Source organism: Protopterus annectens, chromosome 3.part0 (assembly GCF_019279795.1).
Source record: "Protopterus annectens isolate FY-2018-M chromosome 3.part0, PAN1.0, whole genome shotgun sequence".
NCBI lineage: Eukaryota > Metazoa > Chordata > Ceratodontiformes > Protopteridae > Protopterus > Protopterus annectens.
In genome coordinates, this window is record NC_056731.1 from 1,341,094,687 (window position 1) to 1,341,116,220 (window position 21,534).

The following is a 21,534-nucleotide window of genomic DNA, read 5'->3' on the forward strand; positions in this document are numbered from 1 at the left end:
GAGTTCATATATGGTTTCATACAGTATACCAACGTTGTATTTTAGAAAATGCTAATCAACAAATTAAAAATTCAAAATACCTGCAGTAAAAGGAAAGTGGTGATTTGGCATTTGTTTACATTATACTGTGCTTGCTATTGATATAATTATATAACAAATACATCTTAAAATTCTTAAACTGCTGTTCTCTTGTAGACACCAGCATCCAGCTGTTGGCCAAGAAGGCAGTATATCCTGGTACTTATGAAATTCCAGTTCTAGTGCAAGATCAACAAGGTCTAAGTTGTCCTGATAGGCAAGTTTTGAAGGTGGATGTCTGCTCTTGCCCTGATGGTGTCAGCTGTGCCAGTCGAATGATAGCAAGCGGTGCTGCACTTGGGGGAGGAGCAATCGGCCTGCTGATAGCAGCACTGTGTATACTGCTTCGTAAGTAGTTCATATGGTAACCAGTTATGCTTACTTCTTACTTGTTTCTGATTTTTTCTAGTCTTTTTTGTAAACTCTGTGACTAGTAGTGTTTCTATCCAACATCACACTCCTGTAAATTTCAGAAATTACATATTTGAAAGTAATCAATATGAACACTTCTCAGATATAATATGTGCAATAACTTTAAATGGTGGTGCACATTTTACAGTTCATTTCATCCATAAATCTAGCTCACTGCTAACTAGCATACTTGACTCACGTTTTAAATTTTCAGTCATTTCCAAGAGATCTTTGCCAGCCACAGCTATTGTTCATCTATATCAAAGTGCTTTTTAAGTTACAGGACTATGAAATTGCACTGATAATCATTTAAATAACAAGACTTTATTGATTATAGATTTCCTAAAAATTGATCAAATGGTCCATTATCTCCTGTTGAGTGCCTAATCACTTGCTGAGTTCAATAGTTTCAGTTCATCTGTGATTATGTTTTCTAATATTAATTATGCATGGCCTAAAGCAGCTTGTCATAAACTGAAAGGCTTCCAGCCTAGCTAGATATAATTTTGTAGATAATTCTATATCATCATAAATATTAATGTAATCCACAGGCTTGTTTTACAAATGTAAAGAGAACTATATGTTATTATTAAACTATATGTTGTACTGAGCTTCAAAAATGTAATGTAACCACAGGGCACCCTGCTGGAAGAAACCTGTTAAGTAAAGAATTACAACTGTATTTGATCTCAAGCTCAGAGACAGGATGTCTGGGCTAGCAAATTCTTTTATTGTTTAAGACAGAGAAAATTACTAGATTTTACATGTAAAATTGTTTTTTATTGCTGTGCCTTCCTGGCCAGGTGCAGCTTACAAAGAAATGTACATTTTGAGTTTCTGTTAGCCTGGGAACTAAATGAGAAGTGATAAAAATAATGCAATGTGAAATGACTCAGCAGTACTGTGTATTATCAATTTAAGACTTTCCCAGAGAGAAAGATTGAGCAGTTTGTATCTTGTCTGGGATCTAGTAAGAACATCCACTCACCCGCACTTGCTTGCTCTGTATGTAAGTAGTATTTAGAACAGTGATTTCTCTTAGAGTTAGATAGGAATTTAGCTAGATTAGTCTAACTGTTTTCTATATTTATGTCAGAATATCCTACAATATTGTTTTAAAGTTTCCTGTGATTTCTGAACTCTTAACACTGTGTTGAATTGATGAGATTTGTCTTGTGTTTTTATTATTTATTAGTAAATATTTGTAAACCTTTCAACTGTGGCTGTTTTGTGTACAGATAATTTAAGCTCTAGAGTACTTGCATGCATTTGGTGATACTGTCCAAACCACTCCAATAGTCTTGCTGTTCATCACACTTACTATTTGGATAACAGTAATATTACACATTGAAAGTGGTCACCTTTTGGGAAAGGGCCATATAGTAGCTGATAGTAGTGGTTGGTGGCAGAAGGCACTATGTTATAGTCTGGACAGAAAGGGGCATAGCTGGAGAACCTGTGCCAGCCTTCCCCAGGAGTGTGTGTGTGTGTGTGTGTGTGTGTGTGTGTGTGTGTGTGTGTGTGTGTGTGTGTGTGTGTGTGTGTGTGTGTTTGTATATAACTCAAATCTTAAAGTGTGTGTGTGTGTGTGTGTGTGTGTGTGTGTGTGTGTGTGTGTGTGTGTGTGTGTGTGTGTGTGTGTGTGTGTGTCTCAGCTACTTGAGCAGGGACATGAAGCCCTGGTTGGACAGAGAGGGTGGTGGAGGTTTTAGCATGACCACTAGGCTGAGATCTGGACCCTATAGGTGTGTCAGTGGGAAGTCTTATTGGGGATCTGGAGAGAAGGGGAGAAACCAGCTCCAGACTGACTGTGATCTCTGTCTGCTGTTAAAGGAAATTGTACTTTACTGTGTGTGTACTTGTTATTCCCCCCAATATACACGCCCCTCACTGGTGCTAGTGGTGAGGATTGAGGATCCTTGATTACTGGGCCAGTGCATGGGTGTCACACAGCTATATACTAACACATTTAGATTAACAGTAATTCCTGTCTTGTTGTTTATATCTATATAATAGTATTGGGATGTTTGCTAGACAGTATTTTTGATAAATAATAAAAAATATCCCAAAAATGATGACTTCAGGATAAATAAGAACTCCACAACTCTTCATTTCAGCAGTAATATTTCAGGAAGACATATTTAGAAATATGAAGTAGATGATGTATTTTACGTAAACTTCATCAGACTTAAATAAGGAGCTCATATCTCAAATTTATTTAAATAAAAAAATGATATATGACTAAGGAACTCATAAATATGTGAAAATTAGCAACTAATCATCTTTCTTCCACAAAAACAGTCATCAAGTCCTGGTTTCTTTTGACTACTAATGTAAACAGACAACAGTTCTCTTGTTTGCTTATAAAACATCCAAATTGTCCCCTCTACATTGTAAGATTTCATAAGCAATAAACTTGCTATCAGATATCTTATTATCTGGACCGTCTGTAAAGTGTGTCAGAAGAACTTTCCTCATCCAGCCAGTTCTTATCTCAGAATAATGTGAAGTAATCCAAATTGTTTTTTTTTTTTTCTACTGGGGTTCCCTACATGGAATGTGAGATACTTATATTCAGTTAAATATATCACCAGCCATGAAACCCTTCACAATTCAATTCACTTCTTTTAATGTTACTATATTAATATAGCTGCCACACATGAAATAGTTAAAAGTACTTTTCTTTATTAATGTTACCAGCTTTTGCTGCAGATCCTATTAATGTACTACAGATGCTTTGGTAAAACTTCAATAAACCAACTTAGCACTTACACGGTGACTGGTTTGTCCTATACAGCTAAATAAATAATACTTTACCTTTGTTGATTCTGAGATGGAAGTTCCACTGTTTCAGCCTCACTATGTCAAAACTTATTTAAATACAGACTGGAAGTAAAAGTTAAAAACAAACTTGTAGTAGAGTCACATGCTTTTTCCTAGCACTATGCAGCCATGTGTCAAGGATATTTGGTTTAAAACCTATTATTATCAAAATATTATACATGCAAGAAAATGCTTAGCTCATATGAAAAATGGAGCAAGGGCTAATACTTTCACAGTAATGGAATAGAAAAGAAAGACAGACATTTCTTTGACTTTATTATCTAGCATTATAAGCAAGCAGATAGTAATATCATCATTAAGAGATCTTTTTTTCATACTATGGCCTTATCTAAGTATTACAGAAGAAAATGTATTTCAAAGAATAACATACCCCTAAATAAGGCTGTAATGAACATGTGATATTAATGTTTTAAAAAGAACAACACAATATTCCTGGATGTTATTATTTTAAACTAAGGCAGACGTTTAATCAGATTTATAGAACTGGCATTATTATTTTCCATGATTAAGACATTTATTGGATTAATGGGAGTAACTACAATCATTTTCAGTAGTCAAATTGTGAGATGAAATTATATATCTATATTTATACGTAAAGTTATATGTGTTTATCTATGAATCTATGCACTTACACGCAAACATATATCCCATGACTGTAAGGTACATGGTGTATGGACTAGCTATAGAGCTTAGAAACAATTGGATACAATCCACCAAAAAAAAATTTGGTCCTTTATTTTGGCTGCCACCATCAAAAGCATAGCTGGCCTGCATTTTCACCTGATGATCCTCTTCAGTGCATAATTATTCCTTCAAAGAGGAAGTAGTTTACTGACAAAGCATGTGAATATGAAAAAAGAAGTGCAGTGTAAGAACAGAAATATTGTAATTAATAATAAAGATAAGTGAGAATATGGTATAGTAAATAAGAAAAATTAAAGAAGGTTAGAAAATGGAGACAGGGTAAAGCAGAAACTCTGTCATATTATAACTTAAAGCAGAAATCTCACTTGGAGTGCTTTTGTTTAGTGAAAGCTACAGATGGGGGTGGTGCTGCATTTCACTGCAAGTTATTGACTTTAGATTAAGGAAGCAACAGCGTGTTGTGGTAAGCAAGACTTAAACAGAGCTCATGACATAAAACCTCAGCAAATACATGTACAGAATTCGTTTGTCTTTCGGCTTTTCCTGGATAGGGGTCACCACAGCGGACTCCGGTCCGCTAATGATTGGCATTAGAGTTTTACGCGCTGGCTTGTCGGGCCTAACGCACAACCTTCAACAAAGGAATGCCCATTCACGCATTTCTCCACACAGAAGACACTATAACTGAAAATCGAATGGGCAACGTCTAACTGTGAGGCAACAATGCTACCGCAGCACCATCACCACATGTACAGAATTCGTACTGATCAGAAAAAAATAGTTTGTACTTGCTGGGGAACTATGAGACAATTAAATTATGTTCCAGTAAGGGATAAAGATGCATTAAAGGTGTTGCAAAAGAGTACAATATGTCTAAATAAAGCATAGCTGCTTGTCTGAAGCTTGATTGCAAACCTGCCCCTTTAGACTTAATCAAAGATACAGGGCCGGATTTACGAAGGCTTGCATGGAGTCTAAGAGTAGTGTAAGACGGCAGACAGCCAATATGTCTGCCGAGCGATCCAGCAATAGCCGGCAGGGGCGTCCATGAGAGCTTCTAAAGCTACTCTTGCACAGACAGTGTTGTGGTATGCAAATTACCTCATTTGCTGCTGAAAGCTATGCAAATGAGGTAAATTTGCGATCCAGGAAACACTAACCTGTCCATGGAAGAGTAGTGTTATTTGCAGAAATGTACTCTATTGGTAACATAGTACCATTCTGCAAATAGCTAAACGGAGCTATGACAGCTCCAAATAAAGGATGCATCTAGTTGAGGAAGCATGCCAATGGCCAAATATAAGGCCATTGGCATTTGCAAATGTTATAAATCCTTAAAATCCATTTTTTTCCCCAATTGCCAATGTTTTAAGCGAAGCACAGTAGCGCGCAAACGTGCTGCGCTTTAAATAAAATGAAAAAAAATGAAAAATAGCCAAAAATGGGCATTTTCACTAAAAAGCTTGTTCTGCCATGCAGGTGAATGCCAGGCTGAAAACAACATGGCCACTGAGTAGTGGTTGCTAAGGGGGGAAGCTTAGTGTGAGAGATGTAACCAAGCATTAGTAGGCAATCCTATGCAAATGAGGATAAGGATAGTGAATCCCAATTTTCCCCGGCATGTGAGCCATGTCCCTAGAGTATAAGTGTAGGGGTGGGGGAGTAGAAGAGTAGAAGACAGGTAACACCATGAGGGGGTATGTCTGAAAGACTGTAAGCTGACTGGAGCACAGTGGCTTGTGTTTGCCCTGAGCTGCTCAGGATTGCAAGAGGAGTGTCTACAGTTGTCCTAGCTGAGAACAAGAAACCAAAGGTGTACTGTGTGGATATATCTGAAATTTCTTGCAAACGTGCCTACACCATGTGTGCGCGAGCGATTGTGTGCACGGATGTGGGCTTGTTTGTGTGGTGCTGCCCCTTGTGGAAACAGAAATGGAAAAGGAAGGAAAAGAAGTAGTAGGAAGTTAACTCAGGAGAACTAGCAGAGCTGCCAGGTGAAATATATCAGAATCAGCCAATTACACAGGCAGTAGACTAACCCAGCCCAGCACTTTAAACTCTGCAAACAGCAGTCTACCCTGTTTTTTCCCAATAACTCTGCAACACTGCAGTATACAAAGAGTGAAAACTTAAAAAGCTTAAGTCAGACAAAATGTTAGGGGCTGCTATTGCTATCATAAACCAACATGTGCAAGATGCTGAGGGTGGTGATGTTGTGAATGCTGCTGAGCAACCCACAGTGAGGAGACGGAGAAGAGTGTACAGACCCAGGGTAACCTACCAGGGGTTACATGAGCTGGAGATAGTGGAGCACTATGGAGTGGACAGAGACCTCCTGCAGCAAATTGTTGAGCTGTGCCGGCCATACCTCACAGACAGAAACAAGAGAGGGGAACCCATCCCAGTGGATACCAAGGTATGTGTTGGCCTATGAATACTAGCTACAGGTACCCTCCAGAGACCAACTGGTGATATGATGGGGGTTTCACAGGCATCAGCATTCAGGATACTGTACCAGTTCCTGGATGCCATGTCAGCACATGTCGGTGAGCACGTATATTTCCCCAATTCCAGTGAGGCATTGGCCAGAAATATGCGTCTTTTCCACCAAATAGCAGAATACCCTGAGGTAGTGGGTGTAATAGACTGCACGCACATACACATCAAAGCACCAGCTGGTGAGCAGGGTAGGATCTACATCAACTGCAAGGGCTTCCCCTCCATCAACTGCCAGGTCGTGTGTGATGCCCAGGGCATAATAATGAATGTGTGTGCTGGCTGCCCTGGAAGCTATCACGATTCCCACATCTGGCATCTGATGCAGGTGTACCAGAGATTTGCCAATGGGGACATCCCTGATGGTCACCTAGTGGGGGATGCTGGATACGCATTGGAGCCGTGGCTGATGACACCCATCAGAAAATGCACACCCACCCGAACAAGAACTCCATAATGAGGCACTCATACAAACAAGAAACATTATTGAGCGTGTGTTTGGGATGCTCAAGTCACGGTTCTGGTGCCTGGACACATCTGGTGGAGCCTTGCAGTACTCACCAACTACATGTACCCAAATTGCCATGGTGTGTGCCATGCTACACAATATGTTCCTGCGAAAACAGCTGCAGCATGAACAGCATGGGGTAGGGCCAAACAGCCCCCCACCATTGCCAAGGCCTGCACAGGCACAGCATGACTCAGAGGAGGAACAACCTGAGCCTGCCCCAGTAGGCAGAAGGAGGCGTGCCCAGTATGCCTTGGCCTTGGCAAAGAGGCAACACATAGCACATACACTGACTCAGTAGGAACCCTGGAAATGACACCTCTCTCTGACTCACACATACAATAAAAGGGATGCCTAACTTGACACTACCTGTTTTCAAACATGTATAGGGAGTGTACTATGTGCATCCAAAATAGGCAGCCCTGCAGCACCACCTGAGGCATGATTGCCCTATTTTAAGCAATATAAAGCAGTGCTAAGTACATTTTACCACTATTTAGCATATTTAAGCACAATTATGTGGAGCTGCATACCACGCACACTAGCGCAACATCGGGCAACATTGAGCAATATTGGGCAATGTTGGGCAATGTTGGGCAAAGTCAGGCAAAGTCAAGCAAAGTCGGGTAAACATGCTCACACCTGCTTTACTGTTCCTTAACCAGTCAGGTCTGCCCAGCAGGAAAATAAAAAGCAGTGACAGGGCTAGAACTCAGGATACTGTGCATTATAGTTGTAGTACTAAACCACTAAGCCATGACAGCATTTCAGTGGCACAGACAAAGCAGGACAATTGTAGACTAACGCAAACACAAAAAAATGCTGTGTCATGCATCTGAAGAGGCATATGAGTAACTTCCCCCCAGGCCTATGCAGACAGATAACAGCAGGCCAGGCAGTGTGATTTGGGTTGTGTAGGCTATGAAGTCACAAACTAATATACGTGAAATTGGAAGCTAAGATCTGTAGTACAGTAGTATGCCTCAAGCCAGTATGATAGGCAACAGTACAGACTGAAATGGAGTACCTGACATAGCAGTGCAGGCCTAGCAAATGTGTATAAGTGTCAGGTGAACCCCTCATCCTATGTACACCCACAGTAACAATCAGGTGTGCCCCCGAGTAGAAATGTACAAATAATAGCTGTCCCCTCTGTATGCAGAAATGTTGATAAGTCTATGCAAAGTGACTCATGGAAGCCCTGCAGGCACAGCATGCTTCCTGTCAATGTACAACACAAAGGTGAGCCCTGAAGTAAAAAACAACTTGATTTTTCACACACATATAGTATATATGTCCATACTGGGCATGCTCACACACATAAACAAATTTAGCAAATTTCAGTCAGCAACATACTGAAAGGTCATACTGGGCATGCTCACACACTTAAATGAAGCAAATGTCAGTCAACAACATACTGAAAGGTCATACTGGGCATGCTCACGCACTTAGGCCATGTCTGAGTACAGCAGTGGGCCACACATATCTGGCAGTTGCAGTTCTTACCCCAGAAACTTGTCACTATTCACCAATCCTGCTTGCACACACAGTTATATGAAAACAGACCCATATAATATATTGGACTCCTGTCATAATCAAACTATGTACTACAAGTATTTAAATTGTTCAAAGAAAGTGAAAATTCAAAGAAGATCAATAAATCTCCGATCGGTATCATCAATAAACAATGAGCACTCCTAACATTATCCAATCCATGTTCTGGCAAAAATATTTTCAAAGAGTCCATAGAGAACCATGAAGCTTTCTTTCACTATGTCATAAATATCAATGTAAATTCATATATGTTCTGAGTCAGTGCAAACTGTAAATTAATACATGTACATGACTGACATTGCCAACATCTTGTCAGACAAGTTCATACATATTTACCCCCTTCTCACTGACAAAAGGGCCCATTATCATATCTGGAGATTGTGAAAACCCAGAAATCACATATACAATGGTTAAACAGCACTTTCCAAACCTAAAAACATGGTGTCTATGGGATGACATGGTTTCCCTAGCTGTGTCATATGTGAACTCCAAAACAAACAGACCCTACACCTGAACAGTCTGTTGAGACTCACCCTCTGTACAGGATATGAAACTGTTGAATGCGTTACAGCAACATTTGACACACTCCACAAGTGTTGGTGCACAATAGACCATGGGAACTATTGTCTTATAAGCCTATTAAGCCTGATCTGCAAGGCCATGGAGTTCATCATGATGGAACTCATAAACAGAGCTATTGTGAGCCTGCAAACACCCAACCCTACCAATTTTGGTTTGGTCAGGGGCAGATCATGGTCCCCAAACCTGCTAGACTGTTTTCAAGGCAGTCACCCAGGACATACATCAATGAAATGAGCTACACACATCCCACATAGACCTTGAAAAGCCCTTTTCCAACATCCCAGACACATGTCATATCCACAAAATCAACAACCTGTGCATAAATATGTATGTCATCTGATGGATTGCCAACTGGGGCACAGATAGATCCCACAAGGTAAGAATTGTGGTCTCCTGTTCAAGATGGTAACAACTGCCGTCCCCCATGGCTCAGTCCTGGGACCCCTCCTGTCTGGTGTATACTTTTCAGAGATACAGTCAAACACATGAGGGCTATGTTTAACAAAGTTTGTGGATGACTGAAAAAAAGTTGTCAATATCGATGTTCGGGACAACAGAGACATCCTTAAAAAGGGTCTCAGTCAGACAGATGTGGTGTCGAAATTATGGCCTCGAGCTACAGTCATACAAATACCACATAGGTGCCAACACCCTAAATATGGAGGTGATAATAAGGGATCTATGGACACATGTGGATAGTCATCTCTACTTCCAGAAACACATTCATAAAGTGGTCAGAAAATCATGCTATGTGTTCCCACAAACTGCCAAGGTCTTTGCATGTAGGTCAAAGGAGGTTCCCTCTACTCATCAGTCATCAGACCCTTCAGAGAGTACCACAACACACTTGCGATGAATATGACTAGGCGCCTTCAGCAGCTGGAAAGACCACTGAAGTACCTCAATAAGAGGATTACTGGCCTCAAACAGTTGCCCCATGCAACAAGACTGAATTTATCTATATTGCATACTGTCTACTCAGGAGATCTCTGCCCAACAGACAGTTCCATGTCCAATGCAGAACTGATGTGCATGCGCTATCTGAAGTAAACCCAAGCTCACTGTACCACATGCTTTAGGGATATCATCATCACAACATTAAAGAGAACATGTTGGAGGGATACATTACCAACTCACAGACTTCACTTGCTTTGGAACAGGCTCCCAACCAACATTAAGCCGAGTCCCTCACTGACACTCTTCCAGAGGAGCCTTGATGAGTGTATGTGAAACTGAGCTGTCACACCATGGATCACTTCATCAGCTCTACTACACAGAGGCCTAGGGAACTAACTCCATGGGTGGTGATAGCTGCACACTCTGGCCATACTAATATATGCCTTCAGGCAGATAGCCTATTACCTACCTATGTACCTATATATATATAGGGGGAACACAGTATAATAAGCCAAAGATGGATGGGCAGAGATGTGTGTAAGAGGATGACCATGACAGGGAACCATCCAGGACTGTCCCACCCAGCACACATCCCAATGGCACGAAAGACACGAGGTGCACATCTCTCCCACTGTACATAACAGCCACCAGTATCTGTAAGCATTACAGTGTATGTGGTCCATGTGCCTGCTGTACAACATGACTGTACAATGAAGTACACATCTACTATCTGTAGACATGTACCTGTCACATAGGTTCATAGGTATGTAGTAGACTATCTCCACGAAGGCATATATCAGCCTACGCAAGTTGTGTAGCTTTCACCACACCATTGGGTAGTCTCCCAAGGCCTAGTTCTAATACTTAGTACCCTAAGCCTCTTTCTAGTGGGGCTGCTGATGTGATGCCTGGCATGAATTGTCTGTTTCCCATCCACTCATTAAGGTTTCAATTGAAGAGTGTCAGCGAGGGGTTCTGTCTGATGTACATTGGGACTCTGTTCCACAGTAAGGCAAGTGTGTGGGATGGCACTTTATCCCACCAGCATGTTATACTCATCGTTCTGATGAGGTTCATATCCCTGGAATGTGTAGAGTGACTCAATGTTGTTATCTGTAGATGGAGCATGTTCAACAGTTATGTGTTGGACATGGCTCTGTATGTTAGGCAGAGCGTGCCTCTGATTAGGCGGTACGCAAGGAAGAACAGTGTTACCAGTTGTGTTGCATAACACAACTGTTTGAGGCCAGTAATCCTCTTGATGAGGGACCTATGTGGTCTCTGCAGCTGCTGGCTATGCTAAGTCGAGTACATCCAAAATGGTGCACTGTACTCAGTGATGGGTCTGATGACATAAGAGTAGAGTGCCAACACTACCTCTTTGAATCCTGATGCAAACCCTTTGTTGATTAGGTGGGCCACATAGGATCTCCCAATCACTTTGGCAACATGATTGCCAAAGGAAAGATGACTATCTACTTGTGTCCCCAGATCCCTTATCACCTTGTCATTTTTAAAGGGGTAGCACCTATGTGGTAGTTTGTGGGTATTTTGTTTTCAACAAAGAGGACCACTATGCATTCCTCCACAGTAAGCTTGAGGCCATGATTCTGACACCACACATCTGTCTCATCGAGTCCCTTCTGGAGAATATGTCTGTCTTCCGGGGAAACTATTATGGCAAACACTTTACAGTTCCCAGCAACCTTAGTCAACCACAACCCTCCTGTGTTGGCATGTACATTTTAGAAGTCTATACCAAACAGGAGGGACCCCAGGACTGAACCCTGGGGGACACCAGTTGTTACCGGTGTAGAGTCTGACATGTAGCCAGCCACTCTTAATGTGTGGGATCTATCTGTGAGCCAGTTTGCAATCCATCTTGTGATGTATGGATTCATGGCCAGGTTGGTGAGTTCATCTATGATACCTGACTGGGGAATGGTGTCAAAGGCCTTAACGAGGTATAGGTAGGCTGTGTTCAGCTCATTTCAATCATCTGTAGCCTGGGTAACTGTCAAAGAAACCCTCCCAATTTAGGAGGCGTGGTCTGCATTTCATGTAGCCAAACTGGGTGTGCTCAACTGTGTGAAGGTTCCCAATCTCTGTATTGTTGACTTCCATTATGACTGGCTCCATTGCCTTGCAGAACACACTCATCAGGCTCATAGAGCATGAATGCCAAGGGGTTTTTGTGGCCCCACCCCTGTGGAGTGTGAAGAACATTGCTGTGCAACATTCTATGGGTATATATCCTGTAGAGAGCATGTAGAGAGAGGTGTAGGTATCCTTGATGAATATGGATACATCCTCACCCTATGTGCCATGATTCAGGTTCTGATGCTGGAAGGTATGGAATGAGTAGTATCCTGGTAGTGCTGGTGTGCTGTCTGGAGCCTTGAACTAGGTTTCTGTTACTGCACAGATATCAATATTCTCCATAATGAGAAGTGCCTCAAGTGTGTGCATCTGGAGGCTGAGACTTCTGGCAATGAGTAGCATTTAGCTCACTTTGTGGTTATTTGTGTTGGTTACGGGGTTTGGTTTGTCCTGCGTGACCGGTGTTCCATACCTGAAGTCAGCACCTCATTGGTCCCATCTGACCATAAGCTAATTACCCTACATATCCACATTCTGGACCCACACCCCCATTAAAGAAACCATGTTAAAAACTGTCTCCAAAGCCAACTTCATGCTTCTTAAGACAGAAGTGCTGAACTGCAAGACACCCATGCAGATGGACAATACAGTTACGACTACTGAATCCTTCACAATTGCACTTTATAAGCACTTACACATGACTGCATGCATCCTGCTATCCCAAACAGAACCAAGACGCTATCCTCCAAGAAAAGGAAGCCATTCGGGTGTTCCCCTGCCATAAACAAACTGCACAACAGAAGGAAGAAACTGTTGCAAAAGAGGGTAAAATCCCATGAGGGGAGGAGCTCCATGGTTAACATCAGTAAGAAGCTGTGATCCCTGATAAAATCCTCCAAAGCTAATTATGAAAACAAAATTGACACTGATTCTAAAGACAACCACAAAGCATTCTATAGCTATGTCAAGAATCTCAATGGCAACACTCAGATCTGCTCTGAGTTACAGCTCAATGGCACTAAATATACAGACCCAACTGATATTGCCAACATCCTAGCAGATAGGATCAGTGCTAACTTTAATCCCCTCTCATCCATGAAAGAGCACATCTCTATAACAGAAGACTGCAAAGTTGCTGTCATCACGGCTGCACAGGTAAAAAACACTCTCCAAATCCAGGAACACAGCATCCATGGGACCAGATAATAGCCCAGGCTGTGTTCTACACAAACTACAGAATGAACAGGCACCACACCTACATACCATGTTCAGTCATAGCCTCACCTCAGGCTTTGTGCCTGCTGAATGGCGCACAGCAACAGTTATCCCACTACACAAGGGGGGAGCCACCACAGACCCCAGGAACTAGCGCACCATTAGCCTGATGAGCCTGCTCTGCAAGGCCATGGAATGTATCATCATATAACTTATAAAAAAAGACATTGGTTATCTCCAAACTCTGGACCACAACCATGTTGGGTTTGTAAAAGGCAGATCATGTCTCCTAAACCTGATAGACGTCATTGAAACAGTCACCAGAACCATAGACAGGGGTAAGGTGGTTCACACAGCCTATGTAGATCTTGCCACGGCTTTCAACACTATCTCCCACTCTGGAATTATAGATAAACCCACTAAGCTAGGTATAAATTGCTATGTCACAAGATGGGTTTCCAACTGGCTCACTGACAGAACACACACTGTGAAAGTAGCAGACTCCAAGTACGACTTTGGACCAGTGACAAGTGCAGTAACACAGGGTTCAGTCCTGGGTCCTGTCCTGTTTGGTCTCTACTTCCCTGAAGTAATCTTTAACATGGAAGGTCGGTGGCTAATGAAGTCTCCAGATGACTGCAAACTAGGAGCCATAATTGAAACTACTAAAGATGTGGACATCCTACAAAAGGGCCTCACTGAGACAGATGCCTGGTGTCAAAGCCATGGCCTCAAGCTCAATGCCAAAAAGTGCATTGTCATCCCCTTTGCTAAAAACTCTGTAGCCATGAACTACAACATAGGTGGTAGTATACTTAACACTGAAAGGGTGATAAGAGACCTTGGGTCACAGGTGGACAGTGGACACACCTGTGATAATCACATACCCACAGTAGTCAGGAAATCCTTCTATGTGGCATACCTCATCACAAAAGGTGTCTCATGCAGAATAGAAGAGGACATTGTTCCCCTCTACTCATCATTCACTAGATCCATAATAGAGTACAATGCCCCTTTTGCTATGTACCTCACAAGACATCTACAACAGCTGGAAAGCCTGCAGAAATATGTCACAAAGAGCATTAGTGGCCTGAAATACATCCCATAAACAGACCGTCTCAAAATGCTCCAGCTGTACTCTCTCACATATCGCCTACTCAGAGGTGATCTCTGCGTAACATACAAAGCTTTGTCAAACACAGAGCTGTTGGACATGCTCCACATAAAACACTCACAATCTCTCTGATCTTTGGCCCCAAAACCCAGAGTGAAATACAAAAGGAAGGGGTGTATCCATTTACCTTATGGATACTCACACCTTCAGGTTAGTGGCACAGCATGAGGCCTTGGAGACCATGCAAGTGCAACTAACATTGGGCAAAGCTGCTTATCAGATTGTAGCCTGCTATAGATCACCTACCTTGTCTCAGGAACCTCACTCAGTATTCCTGAGAACAGTGGAAAATATAAAGGTCCTACCAAACACCATTATATGAGGAGATTACAACTACCCAAACAGTGACTGGGAGAATTACTCATGTACAACGTCCTTTGCCCAATGCTTCCTAGAGTTTAAAAACTCAAATGCCCTGGAACAGCTGGTCACCATGCCCACTAGAGGTGACAACATACTGGACCTGATCATCACCAACATGGGGTACCAGTGTTCCACAACAGAGATAAACCCCTCGCTGGTAATATCAGATCATAAAGTAATCACACTGGACATCCACATCCCGCCCCCACCTCCCACCCCAGTCAAGGAAACCACTGTGAAGAAATTTTCAAAAGCAAACTGCACACTTCTCAAGACTAAAGTGGAAAGTTCCAAAGCCCCCTTGCTATAGGATAATGCTATGCAATCTGCATAATCATTTACAAGTGCATTCTATGAGCATCTACAAGGATGCATGGATCGAGACATCCCAAATAAAACCAAGACACACTCCTCCAAAAATGAGAAACCAATCTGGTGGTCATTGCCCATAAATAAGCTATACAACAGAAGGAGGAAACAAACACATGATAGAGCAAACTTCACTAAAGGAAAGGCATCACTGATCATTATTAGGAAGAAACAATTATTGCTCATAAAATAATCCAAGGCCAGTTTCTAAAGACAAATTGCCAAGGAATGTAAGAATAACAACCACAAAGCCTTCTCTAGCTATACCAAACATTTAGGTGGCAACTCTCAAATATGCTGTCAGCTACTGGCAATAAATATACTGAACCAACTGACATTGCCCACATCCTGGCGGATAAGTTCAGTGCAAACCACCACCCCCCCATCACCCCCAAAAGGGCCTGTGTCCATCCCAGAAGAATGCAGAGCCCCAGACTTCATGGACATGCAGGTAAAAACAGCCCTCTCCAAAGCTAAGAACACAGCATCAATGGGACTGGATGGTGTCCCATGCTGCGTCTTACACCAGCCCCAAAAGGAACTACACCCTCACCTACATTCACTGTCCAGACTCAACCTTACCATAGGCTATGTACCCAAAGAATGGCATACAGCACAGTCATTCAGCTCCACAAAGGTGGTGCCACAACAGAACCTGGAAACTATTGCCCTATAGGCCTACTCAGCCTTTTCTGAAAATCTATGGAGCAAATTATCATGGAACCCATGAACAGAGACATTGGGAACCTCCAGACACTGGACTCTACCCAACTTGGCTTTGTTAAAGGCAGATCCTGCCTCCTAAACCTAGTTGACTTCTTTGAAACAGTTACCAAAGACACAGATGGAGGTGAAAGTAGTCCACACAGCCCACCTAGACCTCACTAAGGCCTTTGACACCATTCCCCACTCTGGCATCATGGACAAGCTTACCAGCTTGAACATTAACACCTATGTCACAGGATGGGTGGCCAACTGGCTCACAGATCAAACACACATGTTCAGAGTTGCGGGTGCCATGACCGACTCTAAACCAGTCACAAATGGCATCCCACAGGTCTTGGTCCTTGGACCCCACCTGTTCAGTAGATACTGCTCAGAGGTACAGGCAAGCATGGGAGTAGTATGGCTGAACAAGTTTGCAGATGACTGCTAACTGTGGTCCATAATCGACTCTACGGCTGACACAGACATCCTCCAGAAGGGTTTTACAGAGACAGATACCTGGTGTCAAAACAATGCCCTCAAGCAGAATGCCAATAAATGCATAGTCATCCCCTTTGGATAAAACACAGTGCATGCAAATTACCACATAGGTGGTAATCCAGTATGTACGGAGAATGTAATTATGGCCCTGGGGACCCAGGTAGATAGTAAACTCTCCTTTGATGATTACATTGCCAAAGTGTTTAGAAATTCCTTCTATGTAGCCCACCTAATGTCACCTAATGTAACCCACTTTGTCTAGTCTGATGATATCACCATCCTACAAATATACCTGTGGACAGGAGAACTCCCAGTAATATGTATAGTGTGTTGTGTTAATATGTACTGTTCTAGTAGGTAGGTGTTTGAATCCTGCACCTGACATCTGTATGAGAGTGTGTGTGTGTCTATTTGGAGAAGAGCAACCTTTTTGAAGTCTACTGAAACACCTTAAAAGTGGTATACTCATCTTTGGCAAGTCTGATGATGTCACCATCCTACAAATATACCTGTGGAAAGGAGAACTCCCAGTAATGTGTGTAGTGTGTTGTGTTAATGTGTACTGCTCTAGTATCATAAAGTAGTTAGGTAGGGATTTGAATCCTGCACTTGCCAACTGGATGAGAGTGTGTGTGTGTGTGTGTGTGTGTGTGTGTGTCTCCTTGGAAAGGAGGAACCTTTTTGAAGACCACTGAAACGCCTTAAAAGTTGTATACTCCTCTTTGTCAAGTCTGATGATGTCACCATCCCACAAATATACCTGTTGAAAGGAGCACTCCCAGTAATGTGTATTGCGTGTCGTATTAATGCATACTGCTCTAGTATCCTGAAAAAATTAAGTAGGGGTTTGAATCCTGCACTTGCCAATTGTAGGAGAGTGTGTGTGTGTTTCCTTGGAGAGAAGCACCCCTTTTCAAGACCACTGAAACACCTTAAAAGTGGTATACTCATCTTTGTCAAGTCTGATGATGTCACCATCCTACAAATATACCTGTGGAATAAAGAGTGCTTAGTAATGTGTGTAGCGTGTCATGTTAATGCGTACTTCTCTAATGTCATAAAGTAATTAGGTAGGGATTTGAATCCTGCACTTGGTGACTGTGTGCTCCATTGTTGGTCAATGTGATGTGGGTTTTGCTTTTAGTACTGTATGACATATCACAATGACAACAGTATGTGCATTACACGTCAGGTAGCTGTGTGGCAAATACATATACATACATGTGACCTCAATTATTTCATAGGTGGGAACCCTGCTTTCTCCATGAACACATCTGTTATCTTTGCCAGAGTGTGCTGCTGCTTTCCAGACCTTAGGTCACATCTGTATGCTTGTGATAAGCCTAGCCACTGCAGTGATCCCTGGCCTATGTCATCCATTTCACATACACTCATTACGGTTTCTATTGAATAGTGTGAGTGACGGTTTATGCCTGAGGTATATTTGAAACCTGTTCAAAAGCAGCAAAGTCTGTCAAAGATGGCTAGTTATTATAGGTGTGCAACAACCTTTGTGGATATGCATGCAGACCTCTTATTGCTTATATGATCCACAGAGAGATTTCCAAAACCCATTGGAAATGTGATTATCAAAGGAGAAATGATGTAACACATGGCTCTATGTATACAATGGTACCTGTTCAACATTTTGGGGGCTACTACTTATGCGGTACTCTGGGGATACTATGTTTTGTAAAAGTGGATGACTATGCTTTATTTGGCTTATAGCTTTATAGCATAGGTTTGACACCAGGTATCTGTCTGTATGATACCCTTTTGGAGGATGTGTGTGTTATCTGGAGAATGCATTATAGCTCACAGTATGCATTGCCAAACGTGGCCAGACATATCCCTACTGTGTTTGCTTGTACCTAAGAAAGCTATATGCCAAACAGGAGTGGTCCCAGGACTGAGTGCAAGTGAATACCACTGGTTACTGGAAAAGAATAGTACTTGAAGGCTGCAAATGTTACTGTGTGTCCTACATCTGTGCGTCAGCTGTCAAGACATCATCTAACAATTGTTTATGGTCAGGCTGTTGAGGTTATGTATACTACCAGAATGCAAACCAATGACAGATAGTAACAACAGTATCACCCACAGCACAGTGTCAAACTGTGTCATACACATACGTGTACTCAAGTTCCAAAATGTGTGTAGTACAATGCATACTGGCCACCAATAGAAACTATGGAGTGTTAACACTGTCTAATACAGGGCATGTCACCCTGCTCATGTGTCCAATATGCAAGTACATGCAGACAGTGCACCTCAACCATGTTCACAAATGTACACCTGCAAATCTGTGCTGCACACATCCCACGCTTACTGTCCACTCTCTAACACATGCGGACAAAACTACACACATCAGCCAAGTTGCACACGGGCAGACAATACACAATTTGAATAAACACTGGTGTAAACAATACTACATTGATAATTATAGCTTTAATGCATCATGCCTGCTCAGCTACACCTTCAAGGATATCATTACACTTTACTGCTGACAACATGCTAACATTGCTATTCTCTTATAAAGTTACCCTGGGAATCAGCACCATGTTAGCCTGTTACTGCATCGATGTTACAGATGACAGGAGGTGGCACAGGTTTCATCATATGCACAGGGTGTATTGTTGGTTTGCCAGAGGCCTACATTGAGCCATACAATCGACATGTGTGTGTGAGTGTGTATGTGTGAGGGCCAAGACTACTGTTATGGGCCAATGTGGATGTAATGTGTGTGGGTATGTGTTTGCCCTAGGTGTCTGGTTTATGTGTGTGTGTGTCTGCATGCACACAGTTCCACCATGTGGCTGCCATATACAGGGATTTGTGGGACAGCTACAGACTGTACCTGGCAGGCTTTACAGATCAACATTGCTGGCCACGGATACGGAACCTGTGCCTGGCAGGGGTGCTACAGAAAGTATCAGGTACTAATCCAGACTGGGTACTATCCTCAGAGGTTGACATATGTCCATTGGATCCAGGTCCCTGCTGGGACTGGCCATATCCACTTGCACGTGGTCTTCTAGGGCGGTCTATGGACAGCACCCCCCAACATTGCTGGTGCTGGTACTGGCACTACGGGAGCAGCTATGACTTGATGGACATCCACAGCGACTGCCAGCTGATGATGTTGCTGGCATACGTCCATGTCCACATCTCAACCATCCCACACTGTCCTGACGCAGGGACATGACATTGTGGAGGACATCTAATGTCTCACCCCCAACATCTATCAATGACCTCAGTGTAATTACATATGGCACCTGCTAGGTCACGGATACTGTCATTTACAGAGGTGTTATGAGCCCTCTCTGCCCTTAGTCCCTGTATGGTGTACTGCTCCATACGTGCCTGTGCCTCCATGACAGCCTGGAACATGCGTGTGGTTGTAAGAGTTGTGGCACGTCTGCCAGGGGCATGATGACCAGCAGTGCTCTGACGAGAACCCCTGAACATCTGCTTATGTGGTACCATTCCAGACATCTGGCTATGGATGCTGTGTCCTGATGCATGTGCCATAGATACCACACTGTCCTGGCCATTGCCGACTGTACACTGTCCCTCTGCTAAGGGCATTGGTGATGATGGATGTACAGGCAGTATGACTGTGTGCATGGATGGGGTGGAGACTTGTGTACTGTCAATTTGTGGCCCAACAATAGACCCTGACAAACATGCCTGTGCCTCAACACACCTATCCTCATTATCACTATTTGTGTCAGTGACATCAGATTCCCTGCTGCACTGAACCAGCCCAACCTCAGCATCTGTGAGAGTAAAACAGGAAACACACTTTAAGACCTGTACATGATGTCAGAACACATGAACACATGAACATATGCACACATGCACACATGAACACATGAACACATGAACACATGCACACATGCACACATGAACACATGCACACATGCACACATGCACACATGCACACATGCACACAAATACACTCCTCTCTAAAGCAGACACACACACACACACATACACACACACACACACACACACACACACACACACACACACACACACCACCAGCGATCTCAGAACATACTCAATAGCAGTTGATAGTGGGGTACAGTATCACAAGCCAAACCGTCATATCACACATGTCAGCATGCAGGACATGTGTTGCTCAACAACATGCAGTGCAAGTGTAGACAGTCCTTGTTAAAAACAGTATACATTGCTTTGATACATGTGTTTTGTTGTTCGGTGATTGGCCTCCCCCTGGAGCTCAATGTATACATGGACACAACATTGCTGTGCAAGTATTAAAAACTCTTTAATGTACTGTGCACCATCACTCTCCGGTATACATACCATGGCTGGATGTGCATCTGTGTGTCACATAGATATCCAATTCTGATTAGAGCCTCTGTGTCTTTAGTAAATAATTGTGGACACATTTTTAGCTCATGCATGATGTGTATACACACAAGATCAGTGGTGCATGTATAACTGATGGAATATCATTGGTCCACATAGCCAATGTACTGTAGCTATGGTGAGTGTAAATCATATTGTGGATATGCCAGAGTCATCCATGACATGGCATACTAAAACACAAATGCATATTTAAACATCACACATACTCAATGCGTGTCATATGACCTAGCCACTCAATAGCATTACAAGACATATATGTGTCGGTTGTGCAAATGGTGATTGGTATGCATATTGTTTATAGGTGCATATGTTTGCACACACACAACATTGAGGTGTATAGCAATGAAAGCTATGTGTAGTACTGTGGGTACAATAACTGGATGGGGTGTAGTACCATAAGCCATCATCATGAAGCATCATGTGGTCACTCAAGGCTACAAATGTGTCCCAAACCAGCACCTATCATGCTGTACCAGAACTGCACTACCATGGCTACATTCACCATTTCACAGCCAGTTGTTACATGGGTTTGTAAGGAGGCCAATAAGGAGCATTGCCTAACATGAACGTGTTGTGTGCTGCAGTGTGTTTCACTGCCCCATGATAGGCCTCTACCCCTCAGGTATATTATGTGTGCTGTGTGGATGACATTTGGGATACTGGAGTGTAACTTTACAGAGGGTTTGTGAATACT

The 21,534-nt window shown here is 42.6% G+C and overlaps 1 protein-coding gene across 1 annotated transcript in view; it reads left to right on the forward strand.

Moving 5' to 3' along the window:
* LOC122796738 (desmoglein-2-like) overlaps positions 1-21,534 on the forward strand; it is a 1,262,885-nt gene that overhangs the window by 1,108,017 nt on the left and 133,334 nt on the right. The window contains exon 12 of the mRNA XM_044065447.1: positions 196-426. Coding sequence (XP_043921382.1) covers positions 196-426 — 231 coding nt within the window. The remainder of the gene's footprint in view (positions 1-195; positions 427-21,534) is intronic.